The sequence below is a fragment of the Lonchura striata genome, chromosome 16 (assembly GCF_050655825.1).
Source record: "Lonchura striata isolate lonStrDom1 chromosome 16, ASM5065582v1, whole genome shotgun sequence".
NCBI lineage: Eukaryota > Metazoa > Chordata > Aves > Passeriformes > Estrildidae > Lonchura > Lonchura striata.
Window position 1 is genome coordinate 1607303 of NC_140718.1, and position 19489 is coordinate 1626791.

General features: G+C 48.6%; 1 protein-coding gene and 1 long non-coding RNA gene across 2 annotated transcripts in view; one reads left to right on the forward strand and one right to left on the reverse strand.

The window, feature by feature from the left end:
- The window catches only part of LOC116184724 (uncharacterized), a 53963-nt gene extending 39381 nt beyond the window's left edge, over window positions 1-14582 (reverse strand). Inside the window, exon 1 of the long non-coding RNA XR_014958716.1 lies at window positions 4-14582. This is a non-coding gene — a long non-coding RNA (uncharacterized LOC116184724). The remainder of the gene's footprint in view (window positions 1-3) is intronic.
- Window positions 14583-14589: 7 nt separating this feature from the next.
- LOC146765906 (uncharacterized) lies at window positions 14590-16521 on the forward strand. The gene has a single exon (XM_085593531.1). It carries the CDS (start codon window positions 14903-14905, stop codon window positions 16388-16390), a length of 1488 nt encoding a protein of 495 aa, XP_085449657.1. The 5' UTR covers window positions 14590-14902; the 3' UTR covers window positions 16391-16521.
- Window positions 16522-19489: the final 2968 nt, after the last annotated feature.

Below are 19489 nucleotides of genomic sequence, written 5' to 3' on the forward strand. Positions count from 1 at the left end.
AACCTTCACTTTTTGAAGCCAGTCCTGAAGGCACAGAACATAACATCAAGCATAAACAGAACACATGATTGCGGATACAATCACCATAACATCACCCTAGGACACTTCCCTTCCCCCACCCAGCCAGTTGCTGGGCAGGGGAGGTCTGGACTCTTCACTAACTGCAACAAAAGAGAGAGTGTTCCCCTGGGCATTCTCTGCTTTTAACCCCCTGTGTTTTCAGAGGCGTGTCCAGGTCTTCAGTGGTTACACTAAGTGTCAGTATTCAAAACTGACGACTGATTAGTGTGACCACAACTTCTCGAGAAAACTCACTTATGAACCTATGACAAGTGAGCTCTGCTGTGTGCTCCCAGCCCAGGCTTAGTTTAACCCATCTGTGCTGTGCCCGGGCTGGCTGCAGGCAGTGCCCCAGCCCTGCTGGGCTGTGCCCAGGAGCTGCTCCTGGTCAGAGCTGTCTCTCTGCAGTGCTGTCCTTGCCAGGAGTTCTTTGTGTCAGGAGTCCGGCCCAGCTCAGCAGCACAGACACAGCACAAGGGCTTTGTGACCAACTTCAATGACAGCCCCACAAGATCACCTTGGCTGAAGATTGCAGCCGTGAGACTGAGAGTGAGTGACTGAGTGGCAGAGAGCTGCCAGGGGTTTGGGCTTTTGATTTTCTGTTCCTGTGGGCGGGCATCCATTGGGACCAGCTATGGGAAATATTCAGTCCCGAGCTGAAAAGAATGTTTTTGTTAAGTTTTGGTGTTATGAACAAAACAGCCTGGCTGGGACACTTTAGCTCAAGCTAAGTACGGACATTGAAATGTTAATTAGATAATTGCTCCTGGTAATCACCTACACCCCCACCCAAACTAGGACTGGGATGCAAAATAAGCCAGTGGAATCATGGGAGGGGGTTTTGGGGATGAAAAACACGCCAAAATGAAAAAGAGGGGCACAGTGGAGGGGGCTGGATGGGTGTGCTGGTTGGGGAAAAGGGAACCCCATCCCTAGTCTGTGTTTGACCTGTCACCATAACCTGCTGAGGAACAGACTGGACTGGGATGTGGGAAGCAGGCGCAAGGAAATCAGACACTCTTCCTGGTGTTACCAGGAAGGAAGGAGAGGGATAGCTGCTGCTGGACTTTGGCATCAGGCTCTGCACATCCCCCCACCCTTCGGCTACCAGTGTGCCAGGAGGAAGGGAAAGAGGATGGTCTGCTGATGGGGACTTCAGATGCAGACTGGACACCTCTTCACCTCTGGCTCCCAGCGTGCCACAGAGACTCCAGAGATAGACTCTGCAGCCTTCTCACCCTTCGGCTACCGGAAGAAGCTACAACACTCCCCTGCCGAGCTGACTTTTTAATAAAGAGCTGAACACTAATAAAGGCATAAACCCTGTTCATTTCATTTGGGAAGTTTTAAAATTAGAGAGGAGTTAGTTTTCTGAGGGGAGTTTAGAATGTTTTGTTCACTTGTTGTTTAAGTATTTTCCTGCTATCTGTTGATTCTGTGTATCAGTTAGTTTTGGATGCTGTTGGGGAAAAGCTTTATATTTTACACACAGAAGGGATGTTGAAAGTTTGCAAATTTTGTCTATTGTTTAATTTAATTTATGGGATCATTTAATGAATTCCTGCTTCCAACCCTTTGAACTGGTTTGTTCAATCTGCCCTCCACGTTCCCAAACCCACATTCCCTAAGAACAGGATGGGAGATGGAGCCTCCACTTTGGCATAGATGAGCCATTTGCCGCCTGCCATCTCCCCTCCTTTTTTGTCCTCTCCTCAGGGTGGTAGTGGCCATGCTGCCCTGAGGTCTTCCTTTGCTTACGTTCCTGCATCCCCTAGTCCTAATCCCCCTTCCTAAAAACCACAAGATGGTGGCACTTCTGTGAGAGAGACCGCCATTTTAGATTCTCTCCTGCCTTCATCTCCATTTCCTGCCTTTACTCCAGGTGTCTCCCCTGTGACAGGTCCCACCTTGATATCAAGTTCCACCCCTATGTCGGGTCTGTCTTCTGTCATCAGAAAACTCTTCTCCAACGCCAGCTTCGCCTTCCCTCTTCTGGGTCCCTCCTCCAGTCCAGGCTTTTCCAGTTCCCATGTCAGTGGAACCAAATGTGGCACCGACCAGAAGTAGACATTTTGGCTACCAAAGGCCTTTGACACCGGGCATTGTCGGTTGCCAGAAAGGCCCATACCTCTGCCAGTAGACCTGCTTGACCCACTGAGGAAGAGAGTGATAGCTTATGTGAGAGTGAGGATGAGCCTGGGGATTATAGGCAGAGGATGTGGAGAAGACGCAAAGGAGGAGGACTGGGAGATGGTATCCAAGATTCAGGTAGCACCTGTGCACTATAAGCGGGGGACAAAACCTAAATGGGAATCTATTCTCCACAGGGAAACAAAGGATTTACTAGTAAAGGAATTAGATTATGGGAGGAGTTTACCCTATTTGAACAATTTGCTGGATGCAACATTTACCACCCACACAATTGTACCATATGATTTAAAACAGTGTATGAAAATTATAGTGTCACCTGCCAAGTTTATTTTGTGGAAAGGACTGTGGATAAATAAACTTGATGAGTTACTAAAAGGTTATGTTAAGGAGGAAGGGCAACAACATCTTGCAATGGACCACATTACTGGGGAAGGAGACTATACCAGACCACAGTATCAGGCTGAAGTCCTCCCCTGGTCAGTACTGGAAGATCTCAAAGCCACTGCATGATCCACCCTCCTCCAAACACCTGACCCTTCTACTCCCCACATTGAATTCACCAACATTTGCCAGGGCCTGGATAAGAACTATATAAAGTTTGTAGATTGCCTTATGAAAGCACTGGAAAAACAGTTAAACAATCAAAAGGTCTGAGATGAACTTATTCGCAAATTAGCTTTCTCTAATGCCATTATTGACTGCAAAAAGGTTCTGCATACCCTCCCCCCCCTTGAACCATAGCTGACCATCGCTCAGATGGTCGACACTTGCATCCACCAAGCAGTGTCAGACCGTGACTCCAGCCTAGGAGTCAAGGCACCAGCTGGGGTGCAATGGAAGCACTGTTTGCAGCAAAAGCACTTTCCCACAATACAGAACATAATAAAGGCAGGGGAAACTGTTCTAACTGCAGGAAGGTGGACATGTGGCAACAGACTGTAAATACAAGAATAACAACAATTCTCATTTTCCACCAAGCCTTCATTGCACAGCAATTGCCTGAAATGTTGCTGAAGCCAGCAGCACCAGCAGTCCTCAGGAAACTCCCAGCAGAGCACAGAGCAACCCTGTGCAATGACACCAAATACAAGGTCGTTCTGTCCCACATTTCCATCAGTGATAGCAAATCAACATGTAGAGCTTGTCCAGTCTATTGGGACTGGCCCATCTCCTCAGAGGAGCTTGGCCTGTGTCATGCCAGGGACCCAAAGGCAATTGGTAAGTGTTTTTTCCATTCAAATTGATGACATCTACAGTCACAAAATTCTGATGGGCAAGTATGGGCCACAAGACGTGCCCAGAGACGTTTTGATTTTAGTGGGCACTAGAGAGGGCATGGAAGGCCTGACCAGTATACCTGAAGTTTTAACTGTAACATCATTACAGGTAATGTGTTAAAAACCTTCCCATATTTATACCAAAAGGAATGGTGGTTGCACAAGCTCACCTCCTTCAAATCGGGATGGAAAATCCATCCAGTCCTCTTGTAATGTGGAATAGGTTTATGGGCCATGACAGACTAGTAGTAGAGTGCGCCTAAGGGAGCATCTATCAGGACTATTGGATACCGGGGCAGAGGTTACTATCACTTCACACTCCAAGTGGCCAGAAGAATGGCCTGTGGTTCTAGTTTCAGGGGTTATTTCAGCTATGGGTGGAACAACAAGAAGTTTCAGGTGTTGAGATACCATCTGTTTCCAGGCCCAGAAGGTAGGACTGCCACCATCAGATCTTTCATGAAAGGGGCACCTGTCACGCTTTGGGGCGGGATCTGTTGTCCCAGTGGGGGACTCATCTAGAAATCCTTAAGTCACCACAGGTTTTCCAGTAGGGGCCACTGAGCAATGTGCCACCCTGCAGCTCTCTTTTAGAAGCTGGAACAGCAGCTTCTGAAGCCTCTTTCGGAAGCTGGAACAGCAATGTGAGGTCTTCTGTTATAATTCCCAGCAGAGAACAAACCCAGCTGATGCTCCCACAAAGTTCCTGGAGTTCTTACAGGGTTCTGGGATTGTCCTTGATGTTGAATGGCTGGGGTAGTTCAGAGGGCAGAAAATTCAGTTCTAAAAGAAGATTCCAACCACAAACTGTACTTTCTCACTTAGTTTATATGTTATTCCATCGAGGTAGTCCTTATTATGTTACGCACACTTGATCACACACCAATCTCCCTGGTTTTATAGCTGAGGGAAATAGGTGAGCTGATTCTTTGGCAATGATAGCACAGAACTGTGGGAAGATTATGCTCCTGCACGGTGGGGGTGGAGGGAGGCAGAGATCTCTGAAGCTTGCTCTTGGGGAAAGAGGTTTATTGGGGGTGTAGGAAGGTCTGAGCCTCGTGCTATTGTAGCACGAGGCCAGGCTTAAGAGGACGGGGGAGGGGAGAGACAAACGGTAGGAGAGGGGAAGCCCCAGGAGGGGAAGAGGGGAGGAAGTCCCAAGAGGGGAGGAGAGGGCCAAGAGGGGAGGAAGTCCAAGATGGGGGAGAGGTTCTAAGAGAGGGAGGAAGTCCAAGAGACCGCATGGCCCCTCGGAGCTCCCTTTTCAGGGGCTCCTAGATGGGCCGGGACAAGGCATGGGCCAATGGGGTTACAGACATTGATGTTTTAGGGGCAGGTACAGAGGTGTGGGATGAGCCATACAATCTTTTGGGGGGTGGGATGGAACAGTCCATTTCACTCCAGGACTCATCTAAGGGCAGAAGTGACATCCGGCTAGCTGAGAGAACAATCATATCTATCTATCATCTGCAACACAGAACACCTTGCAAATATTTTTCAACAAGCAAAAATAAGTCATGGATTCTTCCATCAAAATGTGCCTGCCCTAGTTCAAATGTTTAAAAAGTCTTGAGACCAAGCCAGGACAATTGTCACCACCTGTCCCAATGGTCAATCCAAGCCCCTTTCATCTATCAGAAGTTGAGTCAACCCCTAAGGATTGCAGAATCTCTAGCTCTGGCAGACAGACATGACACACTATGCTTCTTTTGGTAAACAAAAAGTACATTCACATATCTATAGATATGTTTTCAGGAGCAGTCTTTGCCTCAGAACACTCAGGTGAAAAAGTCAAAGATGTCACCAAATATGGTATGTTAGCCTTTTCCACCTTGGGTGTTCCAAAAGAAATAAAGACAGACAATGGTCCTGTGTACACCTCCAAACAATTTCAACAATTCTTAGATCAATGGGGTGTACAACAAGTCACAAGCATATCCCATAACCCCACCAGACAGTCCATCATCAAGAGGGCACATCACTCCATTAAGCAGATCCTTTATCAACAGAAAGGGGGAGTCCAGACTATATCTCCAGCTGAGAGACTGGCAAAGGCCCTTGATGTTTTCCATTTTTTGAACAACTCATTCATGGAGCCTACTCCCCTGATCCTCCGTCACTTCTCTAATTCGACCCAAGCTCAGTTAAAAGAAAAACAACTAGTGTTGATCAAAATCCCTGAAACAAAACAGATTATGGACCCCTTTTCCTTAATAATGTAGGGGAGAGGGTATGCTTGTATTTCTACAGGATCAGGTCCAAGGTGGATCCCAGCTAAAAACATTAAGCTTTTCATCTAGGTGAAGAAACTGGCTCCTGAGAAACAGCAAAAAGACAAACAAGGATCACCAACAACAAACACCAAGGAAGCATGGAAATGAAAGACACAAGTCTCTCTGACAACACTACAACCCCCAATCTAGACAACATAGCATTCTACTTGAACATACTTACCAGAATCTCCTGCGAAGAGTTTATGTGACTTGTTAAACTGTACCAGAGATGTTGCTCTATACTGTTGACAGTATATACCAGCCTTAATGAAATATGAAGGTGTTATTAGTTGTTTCAATACCATCCAAAAAAGATACAATATTATGAAGGTACACAGGCATCAAAGATGTTATTTGTTTTATTTGCAGGTAGCCCAAGCCCCCAAGAAGATGATGCCACCTGCAAAGAGAAGGCCATTAATCACTGTCAAATTGATGTTATGGATGATATTCACCATGCCTCATGCCTTTGGCTGGGTGATCCCACAACCAGGACACACAACCCTGTAGGTTGTAGGGTCACCAAGATCTTACAAGACAATATGTGCCTGTCCATGGGCAACATAAACAACCCACTGTCACAATACGACACAAAATAACTAACAGACACATATTATGTAAAAGAGGGAAGAAAAGAACCAAAAGTGAGATTTTATTTTCTGACTCCACTATATATAGAATATCAAAAGTGACAGTGGATTGGAGGATGAAATTGCCACCTCTCCAACCACTGGTCAAACTGACAGTCCATTAATTCTTCCACCCACAAAGAAGAATGCAACCAATCATTGTTTATATGAACAATGTGAGAAAGTTCTAGTAGAAATATGGAAATGTCAGAAGGCATAAAAAACTTTTAGAAGAACTTTAAAACTCTCAAAAGAACAGGGGGACAACCCACTGTTGACATGCCTAGTAGGAATACCCTTAACAGTGAATGACTGCCCCTTCACAGGTAAGAGACCCAGTCCCGGTGGATAGCTGGGAAGAATGGACAAAGACTTTACCACATGCACCACAGGAACCTCAGGAATTAGACTTACTGGGGTCTTCCAAAGCCACATTCTGCATTTACTTCTTTTCTAAACAAGCACATCAACTTTGGTCTGAATTTACTTATACTCAGTGTATTAATAGGAAAGATGTAACACCTGTCCCAAAAGCTTACAATTGAGTATATTGGTGCCATTACACCAGTGCCACACTGTCTTTGTCCTCATGTCATCCCAAGCAACTCCCCTGGGGAGTGTTTCTTATCTGTGAAGACTGAGTGTGGTCCAGAATTCCATCACACTTCCAAGGAGGTCCATATACCCTTGGCCGGCTTGCCACCCTCACCCCAAACTGCACATTAATGCAGGATTGGAGACAGAATAGTGAATTGGCCCACAAAAAGAGATCATATGTTCAATTCAATGAAAATTGTGATGATTGAATTTCCAATTGGAACAAAGGGAAGAGAATTGTAGTGTCTGTATTTCTACCATGGGTAGCTGCTGCAAAAGCCCTCACAGTAAGCTTTCTCACCTAGGGTGTTGGCTTGGCAAACAGGCCACTGTGCCATCTGCTGCCTTAAGAAACCTACTCCTGATTTCGAAACTACTAGGCACACATACATGCAAAACTGTGCAGTTATAGACTTTTTTTTTGCTCCCCCATGGACATGGCTACTAAGAATTTGAAGGCATGAGCTGTTTAAATTTATCATTGCACAGTGAGTCTATCCATCAAAGCATACAGTACCTGAAAAGACAAAAAATCAAAGAAGAAACTGACTATGACTGGCTAAGCAAACTTTTTGGAAGCTGGGCCAGCTTTTTGGCTCAAGGGCCAGCTTGCATTTTTGATTAAGACTATCATTTTGATTTTATTTATTATTATTGTACTAGTTATGTTTTCTTGTTTAATTAAGTGTCTGCAAAGGTCTGTGGCAGAAGCTTTCATAATAAAACAAAAAGGTGAAGTTGTGGAGGCCCAGCAGCCTACTATCAGAGTCTCAATCCCCTAGCCATGAAAGACTGTTCCCATTAAGAAGAATAGATTTTAAGGTTAGGGTGAGAAGCTTGCTTCTCCCATAGATCTTTGCAGGCACATGCTGATTTATGTAAAGTTATGATACCCCGTTAGCCTGTTGGCCATATTACCCTAGTTCAACCCCTATTGCCCATGTTTGGTTAGTCCCTAGAATGTTTTCCTCTCTCTGTCCCTCCATTGCCCCTAGTATACTGCATTTCTCCACCCATTTCCCTATTGGCTGACCTGACCCTTAACCTCTCCTTTGCACCATTTGTCACCATATCCATTGCACATTGACCCTCAGCTCCACCCTCACTACCCAGTATAAAACCCTGTGCCCTCAGCTTGCATGCTGTCCCTGGACCCTCTTCAGCTCTGTAAGCTGTTCTAGTACCAATAAACCCAGTTTGCTGGAGATCATACAAAGTCCCATCCTGCCTATCCTGTCTTCTTTCTAAAAGTAGCAGTGAGCTTTGGGCTTGTGAGTGCCTGACCACTCCAAGGGCCTTGGTAGCATGACACTACAGCTCTTTCCTCTCTATGGAGATCACTGGGACACTGTGGGGACCTCATGAAACCAAGGGCATCATTGTGGCACCACTGGACCCCATGGAACCAAGGGACCATAATGACACAGTGGGGCTTCATGGTACCCAGAGACCATTATGACTCTGTGGGGCCTGATGGAACCATGTGTAAGAGATGGTCCAAAGTTCCCCTCATTTTTGCCTCACGATCATCGCAATGGCAGAGACTGAGATCCTGAAGACCCCGATTGCAGTTCTGGCCTGATTGAGGTGGACACTTTCCAAGTAATTATTTGCAGGTGTGTTTGCTGTCCCGCCATGGTACACTGCTTCAGGCAGAGACTGGCAAGGAGCAGCTTGTTCTATACGCTTACATCTGCTTCATGATACCCACTCATCACAATAACCCATGAATTTTTCAAGCCTCTTGGCCAAATGAACTTTCTGAGATAACTTTGGTGATCTCCCACAGAATATCCCTCATCTACCTCAAAACTGTGATGGACAGAGACTGAAGCTCCCTCCCAAGGACTGAGACCCCTATAATCCTAACACAGGGGTGCTGGCCTGACTGAAGCGAGATATTTGACAAGTGTTGCCTGCAGGTGTGTTCAATGGACCAAGAAAACGATGGCTCTCACTCACTGCTGAAATTGTCTTGCCCTGTGTCCTGGTTGTGTGCAGATGGAAATAGAATAAGGGGTGGATAATGTCCTGGTTTGTAAGATAAGCTTGTATTCTATTTGCCATCTGTTGGAGGTTGGGCAGGTTTGTTATCTCTTCCAAGAACAATGGTTTGCTCCGAAGAGGTAATGGTTTGTTAATGGGCCATTGACTGATTCAATGCAGGGCTGGTAATGTAACACCATCCCATTGTGAGATGCTCCACCTAGAGGGGGAAGCCAAGCACTCTTTTATTGTATAAAGGGGTACCTTTTGGGAGACACGGCAGCTCTCTCTTTGCGGGATTTCCCAGAGAAGCAGCTCCTTCGGCAGGACTCCTGAGAGAAGCGGCCGGAGCGCAGTGAGGCAGTGGCGGGGGCGGAGCTCAGAGGCAGCCCCGGCGCAGAGGAAGACCGGTCCAACTGCCACCAGGTCTTCAGAGAAAACTATACCCTTCTAAAGATCACCACTTCAGCTGCAATTCATCAGCCACTGCAAGAGGAGCAGCTATCATTTCAACCGGACTGCTACCAACACCCTGACTCCTCAGGGTGTCAGGTTGTGGACTTTATCACTAGTTTTGTTTGTACCAATTGCATTTGCCGTTTTAAATTGTTATCTAGTTTTCTCCTAGTAAAGAATTGTTACTCCCATTCCCATATCTTTGCCTAAGAGCCTTTTAATTTAAAAATCCTGGTAATTCGGAGGGAGGGGGTTTACCTTCTCCATTGCACAGGAGGCTTTTGCCCTCCTTCACAGACTCCTGTCTTGTCAAACCAAGACACCCTGCTTTGGAACATGGACTGTCTGTACCCATTTTTCAAGAGACTAATTTCTCCATTGCCTTTACCTGGTCCCCCCACTCGATGGAGGACTATAAAAGACCCCTAAGTTAACCAAGACTTCGGTGAATCCCCACAGATAGCAATGGATCTATTGGTTGGACCATGAGGATTTAGTTTCCGCTAGTAGCTATATCCCCTTTCCCCTCTTTCTCTCCCTCTCTCTATCCTTTATCTCCTTTCTGATTCCCTCTATTGCAATTTCTGTGGGCACTCAATAAAAGATGCATTTGTTGTGATTAAACTGATGGTGTCCTGCTGTTTGTCTTTTGCACTTTTGGGATTGGTAAATGAACCATCACGACCACACTTGCCCTAGCAGATTGTGACAGTCCCCTAGGAGCCCAAACTTACAGCCCAAGAGAGGAGGGAGTGCCACCATTGGCGGGACCCTCAAGAGCCTGGAGAGGGGCAGGGGGGCTCCTTGGAGCCCCTGCAGCCCAGAGCAGAGAAGAAGGGGAGAAGGGAGCCCAGGAGCCCAAAAGCCCCGGCAGCCCTCAATGGGGAGAGCCAAGAAAGGGGAGCCTTTGGGATTGCTGGGACGCCCAGCAGCCTGGGGAGGGCGGGCAGTGAGGAGAAGGGGGACCCCCAATCCAAGTGTGACCCCTGCAGCTGGAACAGGGGGGAGCCCCGAACAGCAAAGGGGAGGGAGCAGGGATGGAGAACTCCTGGGAGGCATTTTCAGGGCTGAATCTTGGTGTTTGGGAGGTTTTTATGGAGACCAGGTGGGCGGTGACTTCTAGAGATGGACTTGGGCAGAGGAATCTTCAAACTCAATGTGTTCATCCCTTGTTTTTCCCGAAAACCAGCATTTCCCTTTCCCAACCCTCAGCCGGATGGAGGAGAAGGCTGCAAGAAAGGTGAAGATGTCCCGGGACCCCCAGGCAGGTGAGGAGGAAGTCAGTGCCCCTTTCCCCGTCTCTCCTGCTCCATCTCCCAGCCCAGCCTGGCCCCCGGCTGCAGGACAGCCCCGCTGCCGGTGCCCTCCTGCCTGGGACACACTGGGGGATCTCCTTCCCCTTCCCTCTAGCACAGAGGCAAATCCCATCCTCTCCTTGTCTCTTCCTCCCCCAGGGAAGGAGCTGAGGATGGAGACTAGAGAGGACAAATCCCCATGGCAGAACCTCGTGGAAAAGGCTGTTTTGAGTGGCTCCAAGGTGCAGGGATCCAATGGGGAGGAAAGACCCCCAGAGATCCCACACAAGAAGGGGCTACAAACATAGATTGTGGGGGATCTGAGGAGGAAAGACCCACCCTGGGCTGGGAAGGCAGCCAGAGATCAAGCCAGAGCTCGGAGCTAGTGGACCATGAGCAGGTTCATGATGGGGAGAAGCCCTACAAGTGCTTGGAATGTGGGAAGAGCTTCAGCTGGAGCTCCTACCTAATCAGCCACCAGATGATCCATGCTGCTAACAGGCCCTACGAGTGTGGGGAATGTGGGAAGGACATCAGGTGGCCTGCCACCCTGATCATCCACCAAAACATTCACACTGGGCAGAGACCCCATGAGTTCTGAGTGTGGGAAGAGGTTTCTCATGACCTCCCATCTCCTCCTGCACTACTGGATTTACACAGAGGAGAGGCCCTTCTGCTGATCTGACTGAGGGGAGGGATTCAGGCACAACTCCCATCTTGTCAGGCACCAGCGCTTCACACTGGGGAGAGGCCCTACAAGTGTCCACAGTGTGGGAAGAGCTTCACCCAGAGCTCTCACTTGACCAGACACCAACGGAGGCACCGGTAAGGGAAGCCCTGCAAGTGCCCCAAGTGTGGGAAGTGCTTTGTGCACTGTTCCAGCTCCATCCCCCACTGGAGGACCCACGTTGGGCAGAGCCCTGGTGACCCACATTCCCTGTGATCCCTGTTGGGAAGACACCTGGCTGCTTATCCTTCTGGTTTGGCCCTACTTTTCTTCTGCTTCATCTTTATCCCTTAAAAAACACCAAAACAGGGTTAAATGAATGAAATTGATCAAAAATATCTGAAGTCCCACCATTTCATAGGTGTTTGAGGGGAAATTTAGGATTTGGGGACACATTCATTGTGGAGTGTTGCAGATTATAGATAAATATGATTGTTCATAAATAATACAGCTAGGATGAGAACAGTCCTCCCAGCTAGCCGGATGACACCCCTGCCTTCGGATGAATCCTGGGGTCAAGTGGACTGTTCCATCCCACCCCCCAAAATATGTATGGTTCACCCCACACCTCTATCCCTCCTTTCAAACATCAAATGTCTGTAACCCCATTGGCCCGAGCCTTATCCCAACCCACCTAGGAGCCCCTGATAAGGGGGCTTCAAGGGGCCACGCGGTCTCTTGGAACCTTTTCCCCCCTCTTGGAACTTCCTTCCCTCCTGGAACCTCATCCCCTCCCTTGGAGCTTCCCCTCTCCTAAACCCTCCTTTTGTCTCTCCCCTCCCCCACCCTCTCAGGCCCAGCCACGTGCTACGCCTGAGAGCACGAGGCAGGACCTTCCTGCACCCCTAATAAACCTCTTTCCCCAAGAGCAAACTTCAGAGATCTCTGCCTCCATTCATCAACACCATGCTGGAGTATGTTATTTTCTTCAGTGGAGTGCCCAATTGCCCTGGATATTCTGGCAGTCATTGCCAGGCACTCCCAGTTACCTCAGCATGGTTCACCTGCTCCCAGTTTTCTACCAGTTGCTCCCAGTTCCTCTGATTATGTCCCCAATTGGCTCCCAGCATGGGCCTGGTAGCTCCCAGTAACCCCCAGCTAGTGTTCAATCACACCCACTCTAATCCCAGTATGATTGTAGCCAGTCCCAGTAGGACCCCAGTCACTTGCAGTATAATCTCAGTTACTCCCAGGCACTCCCAGTCTGATGCCAGTGCCCCCAGTGTGATCCCAGTTGCTCCCTGTCAATGCCAACATTACTCCAGTAGTCCCAGTACGATCTCAGTAACTCCCTGTCTCTCCCACTTCTTCCCAGTTGCTTTCAGCACCATTCCAGGTGTTCCCAGTCAATCCCAGGAGGATTCCAGTCACCCTCAGTGTGGGAGGGGGTGTGGAAAGTAGCCCCCCAATAATGCCATGGGAAGTAGTTTAAGTCCTTGCCCCCCAAACTGTCAGTCATGTGTTACCGCCCCTTTTCGCAGTATCAATCATTATCTGTATCCCCCTTTTGTTCTGGAAAGTTCTTTGTTCTATGTAACCCCATTGGTTTTTCCCCAGCTGCCACTCCTTCCCCTTACACCCATTGGATGTTCCCCCTGTCTACCTTTGTCCACCCCACTCCCAAGCCCTTCCCCCATTGGACAGTTCATACCCTGACCCTCCTACCCTGGACCAGTTATATGTTTCAGCCCACCCCCTGCGCGGGGCTCTTGAAGCAAGCTCCCTTTCTGTGAGGCTGTCTACCTGTACCCCTTCACTCAGTCCCTGACACTTAGCCCTCAGAGAATAAAGCTACTTCGGAGTCAACCCGCCTTCAGCTGGAGACCTCTTTATTCCACCGTCTCTGCCCCGAGAAATCTCCATCCACTGGAGAACCACGTGGGGACCCAGAGACACCTCAGAGTGATCCCAGTTGCTCCCAGCATGGGCTTTGCTGTTCCCAGTGTGGTTCCATAACTCCACTATGGTTACAGACACTCCCAGTATGGTCCCAGTTGAACCCAGTTGCCCCTGCTATAGTCCCAGACACTCCCCATATGATCCCAGTCTCTCCCAGTATGATCCCACTCACTCCCAGTTGCCCCCAGCATGGTCCCAGTTCTCCCCAACATGGTCCCAGTTTTTCCCAGTGTGGTTCCAGTCCCCCCAGTATGGTTACATGCCACAGTCCTCTGGAGGCCTGAGTAGCTCTGCAATGTTCCGGGGCCAGTGGTAAGAGTGGGGAACTGGCCAGGCTGGGGTTCTGCCTGAGCCAGAACCTCTGAGCCAGATGCCAAGCAGCAGAGACCCCTGGAGGGTCGCTTAGGACCGGGTAAGGAGGCAGGGGAGGCTCTTCTGAGGTGCAAAGTCCAGCAAATTTTTTGGGAGAGATGAGGGAAGGGTACACAGGAGAAGAATGCTCAAAGAGTGCAAAAGAAAAAGAGCATGAGCACCCCTGTGAATGGGTTTCTAAAGTTTTGCTAAATAGGGGGTGGACACAACAATGCAACCACTGAGTAACTTCCAGGGTGTGGCTTTTGGGACTAAAATAAATCAGAGCAAGGGGAAAAAAGAGGCTCTGGCTGAGGATTGGCTCTGAGGTTGAGGGGCAGGGAACATTCTGGAACAAAAGGCAGGGTCTGGGCTGACAGCAAGGGCAAAGGGGCTGGGTTGCTTTGACAGGCAGGGAAAGATCTAGAAGGAAGGGAGAAACCAGCTGAAATAATTTGAGGGACACTGGGACATACCATAAATGACAGACTAGCACACCACAACAGTTACAGACCGTCCTAGTATATCCCAGTTGCCCCCAGCATGTCTGTAGTCATTTCCAGACAGTGCCAGTGGCCCCAGGATGAAGAGAGCCTGATAGAGGAATGGTTGAACGACAAGGGACATGATACTGTAAAATTAATCCAAATAGGGAGGGCTACGTGACTGCTGCAAAGTTCGCATGGCCCTGAAGAATAGATGATGTGCAGAAAGCAGGATATTGAAATTGCTTAGTATGTAGAAGTAGATAGAGAAGAACAAAGGGGGTACTAAGCTGTTCTAACTGCAAGGCCAGCCGGACAGGCATGTATCGATCATAAAGATACTTTTAAGATAATAGTACAAGTCACATAGCAACCAATCATGAGCTTGGCTTTTGCAATATGTATGAGCTAACTAACAAACATATATAAACTGTGAAATCTGTTACAATAAACTGAGACTTGATGATCATGATATCATGAGTCTTGTCTCCCGCGGCATTTCCCTCTAACAACTGGCGCCCGAAAGCAGGGACCTGATCCGAGCCTAAGGCGAGAGAGGTGCTGCGTTGGAGTGCGGGTCCTGCGGCTGGAAGGACGGCGAAAATAAAGAGAAGAGGCGAAACGCTCTGCTCCGCGCCCTGAGTGACCGTAGAAGCGGGCTCAGCCGATACGTGCTGCCGAAGCCTGAAGGAGCCAGCAACGGTACCGACGTAATCATGGAAAGGCAAGCAGCATATGATTTATTTAGTGCTTCTCTTAGAAAAAGGCAGATTAGGGGGATTGACTTAGATAAGGATCTCCCTTCGCTATTGCATCATGCTGAGTCTTACGGCTTTTTCGTTAACCCCCATAGTGTTCATGAACTTTCCGAATGGAGGAAATATGGGGATAAGTTGGTGGAGTTAGTGTTAGATGAAGATAAAACGGGTAAGAAGATGGGAAAGCTTTGGCGGGTAGTTCATAGTGAATTGCTAATATGTCAGGCAGAAAAGAAGGCGGTGGAAGGGATACGGACAGCCCGGGAGAAAAATAAGGAATATGAACCCTCGCTTTCTTCTAGTGAGCCTAACCCTCTGGTCCTTACAAATTTCCCTGTCCCCATCTCTGCTCCTGAAATGCCTGCACCGCCCACAGATACTAGTGGCATTGAGGTGCTGCCATCAGCTCCCCCTCTACCCCCAGCATCGCGTCCCCCTCCGGCAATTCAAAATGTTACCGTAGCACCCTCCTCGCGGCATCCTCCGTCTCCCGGACAGGCACCTGTCCCTAGGGCAGATTCTGACCTCGTGGAGGCCATGGCTAAGGGAAGACGTGAGTTATGGGCTGCTATTGCACAGGAGGGCATGCAGACGGGGGACGCTGAGCTCTTCACGGCAGCACAGGAAACCCTTGTGTTTCCGGTGATATTTTTGCCGAATGGCGACGGGGTGTACACTGCGCAGGTCCAGAGCATGGACTGGAAACTGTTGACACAGCTGCGCGCCACTGTGGGGAGCTATGGTATCGCCAGTGAGCCTGCCAGGCAAATGCTTGATTTTATTTTTAATGCTCACACTTTATTGCCTTCCGATGTTAGGGGAATGGCCAAATTGATCTTCACGCCGCATCAACGCTTACTTTTTGAGGCACGCTGGAGAGAGGAAGCGGAGAGAAGCGCCAATTTACCAAGGGCTCAGGGGGATCCTTTGGCAGGGCTTACTGTAGCCGAACTCATGGGACAGGGTAATCATGTACGCTTAGAACAACAGGCGGCACTAGGACCTGACAAATTAAGAGAAGCCACAGTGGTGGCAAGAAGAGCCATAGACAAAGTCAAGACCCCGGGTGGAATTCCAATGTATATGGGGATTAAACAAGGCAGGGAGGAGCCTCTTGGCACATTCGTAGATAAAATAATGGAGGCGTTGTCCAAAGCAGGGGTGGCTGATCATATGCAGGATGCCCTACTTAAGCAGTGCATACTCCAGAATAGCAATCCCACAACTAGAAATTTGATTACTTCTATCCCTGGGGATTGGACTGTCCAAACATTGCTAGAAAAGGCTGCTTCAGTACCAGTTGGAACTCAGGCACTATTGGTTAATGCTTTACAAGAGATAGGACAGGGATTACGAGAACAGGCAAGCTCTCAAAATCAGGTTTTAGCCTCTCAAAATCAGGTCTTAGCAGCCCTTGCTCCCCTTCAGGCTACGCCCCCATTCTAATACTACCGGGGGGGCACGTGTAAAATGCTACCGCTGTGGAAACTTAGGTCACACTCGAAGGGAATGCGGAGCAACAGGAGTCTGGTGTGGCAGATGCCAATCAAACACCCACAACTCTAACGCATGCAAAAGGAAGCAGGGAAACTTCAGGAGCAGCGCGATCAGCGGCCGCGCCGGGACACAAATAGCAGCTGCAGAAATGAAGTCACTCAGCAATTCCAGCCTGCCACCTGCGGGAGCCTCGGCCTGGACTTGGCAGCCGCAGTAGACACTGATCTCCTAACTTCAAGACCACATAAAATTCCAACTGGAATCCATGGCCCCTTGCGAATACACGGACAAGCTATGGGAGGACTCATTATTGGCCGCTCTTCAGCCTCTATTTTAGGCCTCTTTGTGGAACCAGGGATCATCGATGCCGACTGCTGCGGCGAAATCATGATCAATGCTCATACGCCATATCCCCCCGTGACAGTACCAAAAGGTCAAAGGATTGCTCAGTTAATCCCACTGCCACAAATGACCAAAGGATTGGAACCTATATCCCGAGTCCCCAGGACTCCAGAAGGATTTGGCTCAACAGGAGGTCTCGCATTGCTTACCTTGGATCTCAACACCCGCCCCAGGAAATCCTGTCGCTTGATCCATCAGGGACACAGCATTGTGCTTAAAGGACTTCTGGATACGGGCGCAGATACCAGCATTATTGACCCAGGTCATTGGCCTGCGTCTTGGCCCACCCAGCCCACAGCAACCACGGTGAGCGGCATCGGCGGAATGACACTCGCAAGCCGCACCCCAGTACTGACTGTTGAAATTGAAGGGAGACAGGCGTCTGCAGCGCTCTCTATAATAACCTTACCACCTGCTGTTCAATGCTTGATTGTCCGTGATGTTCTAGCCCAGCTGGGCCTCGTCCTTACCAACGATCATTCTTTTCAGTGACGGCCATTGCTTGGATCTTCCCGCTACCACTTACATGGACTACTAACGAGCCTGTGGTAGTTAAGCAATGGCCTTTGAAACGGGAAAGTCTGGAGCAGGCACATTTGTTGGTTGATGAACAATACAAGCAGGGACATCTTAGACCATCCACAAGCCCTTGGAACACTCCGATCTTTGTTATCAGGAAAAAGTCGGGCAATTACCGGCTCTTGCATGATCTCAGAGCAGTAAATGATCAGATGGAACCTATGGGAGCACTGCAACCTGGGATGCCGAATCCTGCTATGTTACCACAAGAATGGCCCATTTTAGTTATAGATTTGAAAGACTGCTTTTTTACTATTGCTCTGCACCCTGCAGATACTAAAAGGTTTGCCTTTACTCTCCCTGCCCTCAATCATGGCGAGCCAGCCAGGAGATTTGAATGGACGGTTTTGCCACAAGGGATGCGTAATTCGCCTACAATTTGTCAGCTATATGTGGATGGAGCACTTCAGCCACTGCGACAACGCATGCCCGATACCATCATCTATCACTACATGGATGATATTCTGTTCGCACAAGCAACCCCCTTTTTAGACTCTCAAATCCATGATATCCTGCATACGTTGGAGAAGTCTTCTCTCGTCATTGCACCCAACAAAATTCAATTTTCTGCTCCATGGAAATACTTGGGATGGACGATCACTCAACAGCGAATTACACCACAGAAGCTATCTATCCAGTCATCAGTCAACACCTTGCATGAAGCGCAAAGGCTTTTGGGCGACTTACAATGGCTCAAGCCAGTTACTGGAATTCCTAATATCCTTTTAGACAAACTGCGCCCACTCGTCAAAGGAACCGATTCCTGCACTCCAGTTCATCTGACGTCAGATCAACGTCGTGCTTTACACGACATTACACACTGCATCTCTACTGGTTTTGTGAGACGTCTTGATCCTGATCTTCCTTTACATTTGACCATTTGGAACACTGAGGACCACCTATTAGGGGCTGTCACCCAGCATGAAAAGAAAACGGGGGAGACGGTGGTGCTAGAATGGATCTCACCCCCATTACAGCAAAAAAGAACAGTAACCTCCAAGGTCGACAGCCTGGCAACACTTATCAAGAAGGGACGTACTCGTATTTTAGAGATAAGTGGTTCAGAACCAGTAAAAATCAATATACCCATGGAAAAACCCACTTTGGACTGGTACCTTCTAAACTCTGCACCCCTTGCCGAAGCATTGCTTTCATCTGCAGCTACTGTTAGTACAGGACCCCTTACACCCAAACAATTACAATGGGTAGGAAAATGGACATGGATACAGAAACCCCTCAGAAAGGAGAAGCCTATCTCAAATGCCATTACAGCTTTCACAGACGCAGGCCGCAAATCACGCAGAGCGGCTGTGGTCTGGAAGACAGAACAACAATGGCATTACCAGATACTGGAGGCAACATTTCAGGACAACTTACAGACATTGGAGTTAAGGGCAGTTATTTGGGCAGTGTCTCACTTGTTGGGGCCGCTGAACGTTGTTTCTGACTCACTCTATGTCGTAGGAGTGGCATCAAGGATTGAAGATGCCGCCATCAAGGAGGTCCAAAATCAGCGCCTTTACGAGCTCTTTCTTCAATTAAAGCGCGCCTTAAGGAACAGAAGGGAGGCATATTCTATCATACATGTCCACAGCCACAAATGGAATGAAGGACTGGGAGCAGGCAATGCCAGAGCCGACAAATTAGTGTCAGTGTCAATTGCTCATCAAGTAGTACTTCCACGGCAAACAATGGCCCGAGAGAACCATGCTATCTTTCATCAGAATGCCAAAGGCCTATCACAGGAGTTCCGTATTCCACTACAAGAAGCTAGAGCTATTGTTAAGGCTTGCCCCATATGTAGCCATCACAACAGAGGAGTGGGCCTGGGAATAGGAGTAAATCCGCGAGGCCTGCAAGCTAATGAACTTTGGCAGATGGATGTCACCCATGTACCTAGTTTTGGTCGTTTGAAGTACGTCCATGTGACTATTGATACTTACAGCCATTACATATGGGCTACTGCTCAGACAGGAGAACGGGCCCTTCATGTGGAGCGACATCTCAGCAGCTGTATCGCAGTTATGGGAGTGCCTCAGAGGATCAAGACTGATAATGGCCCTGCTT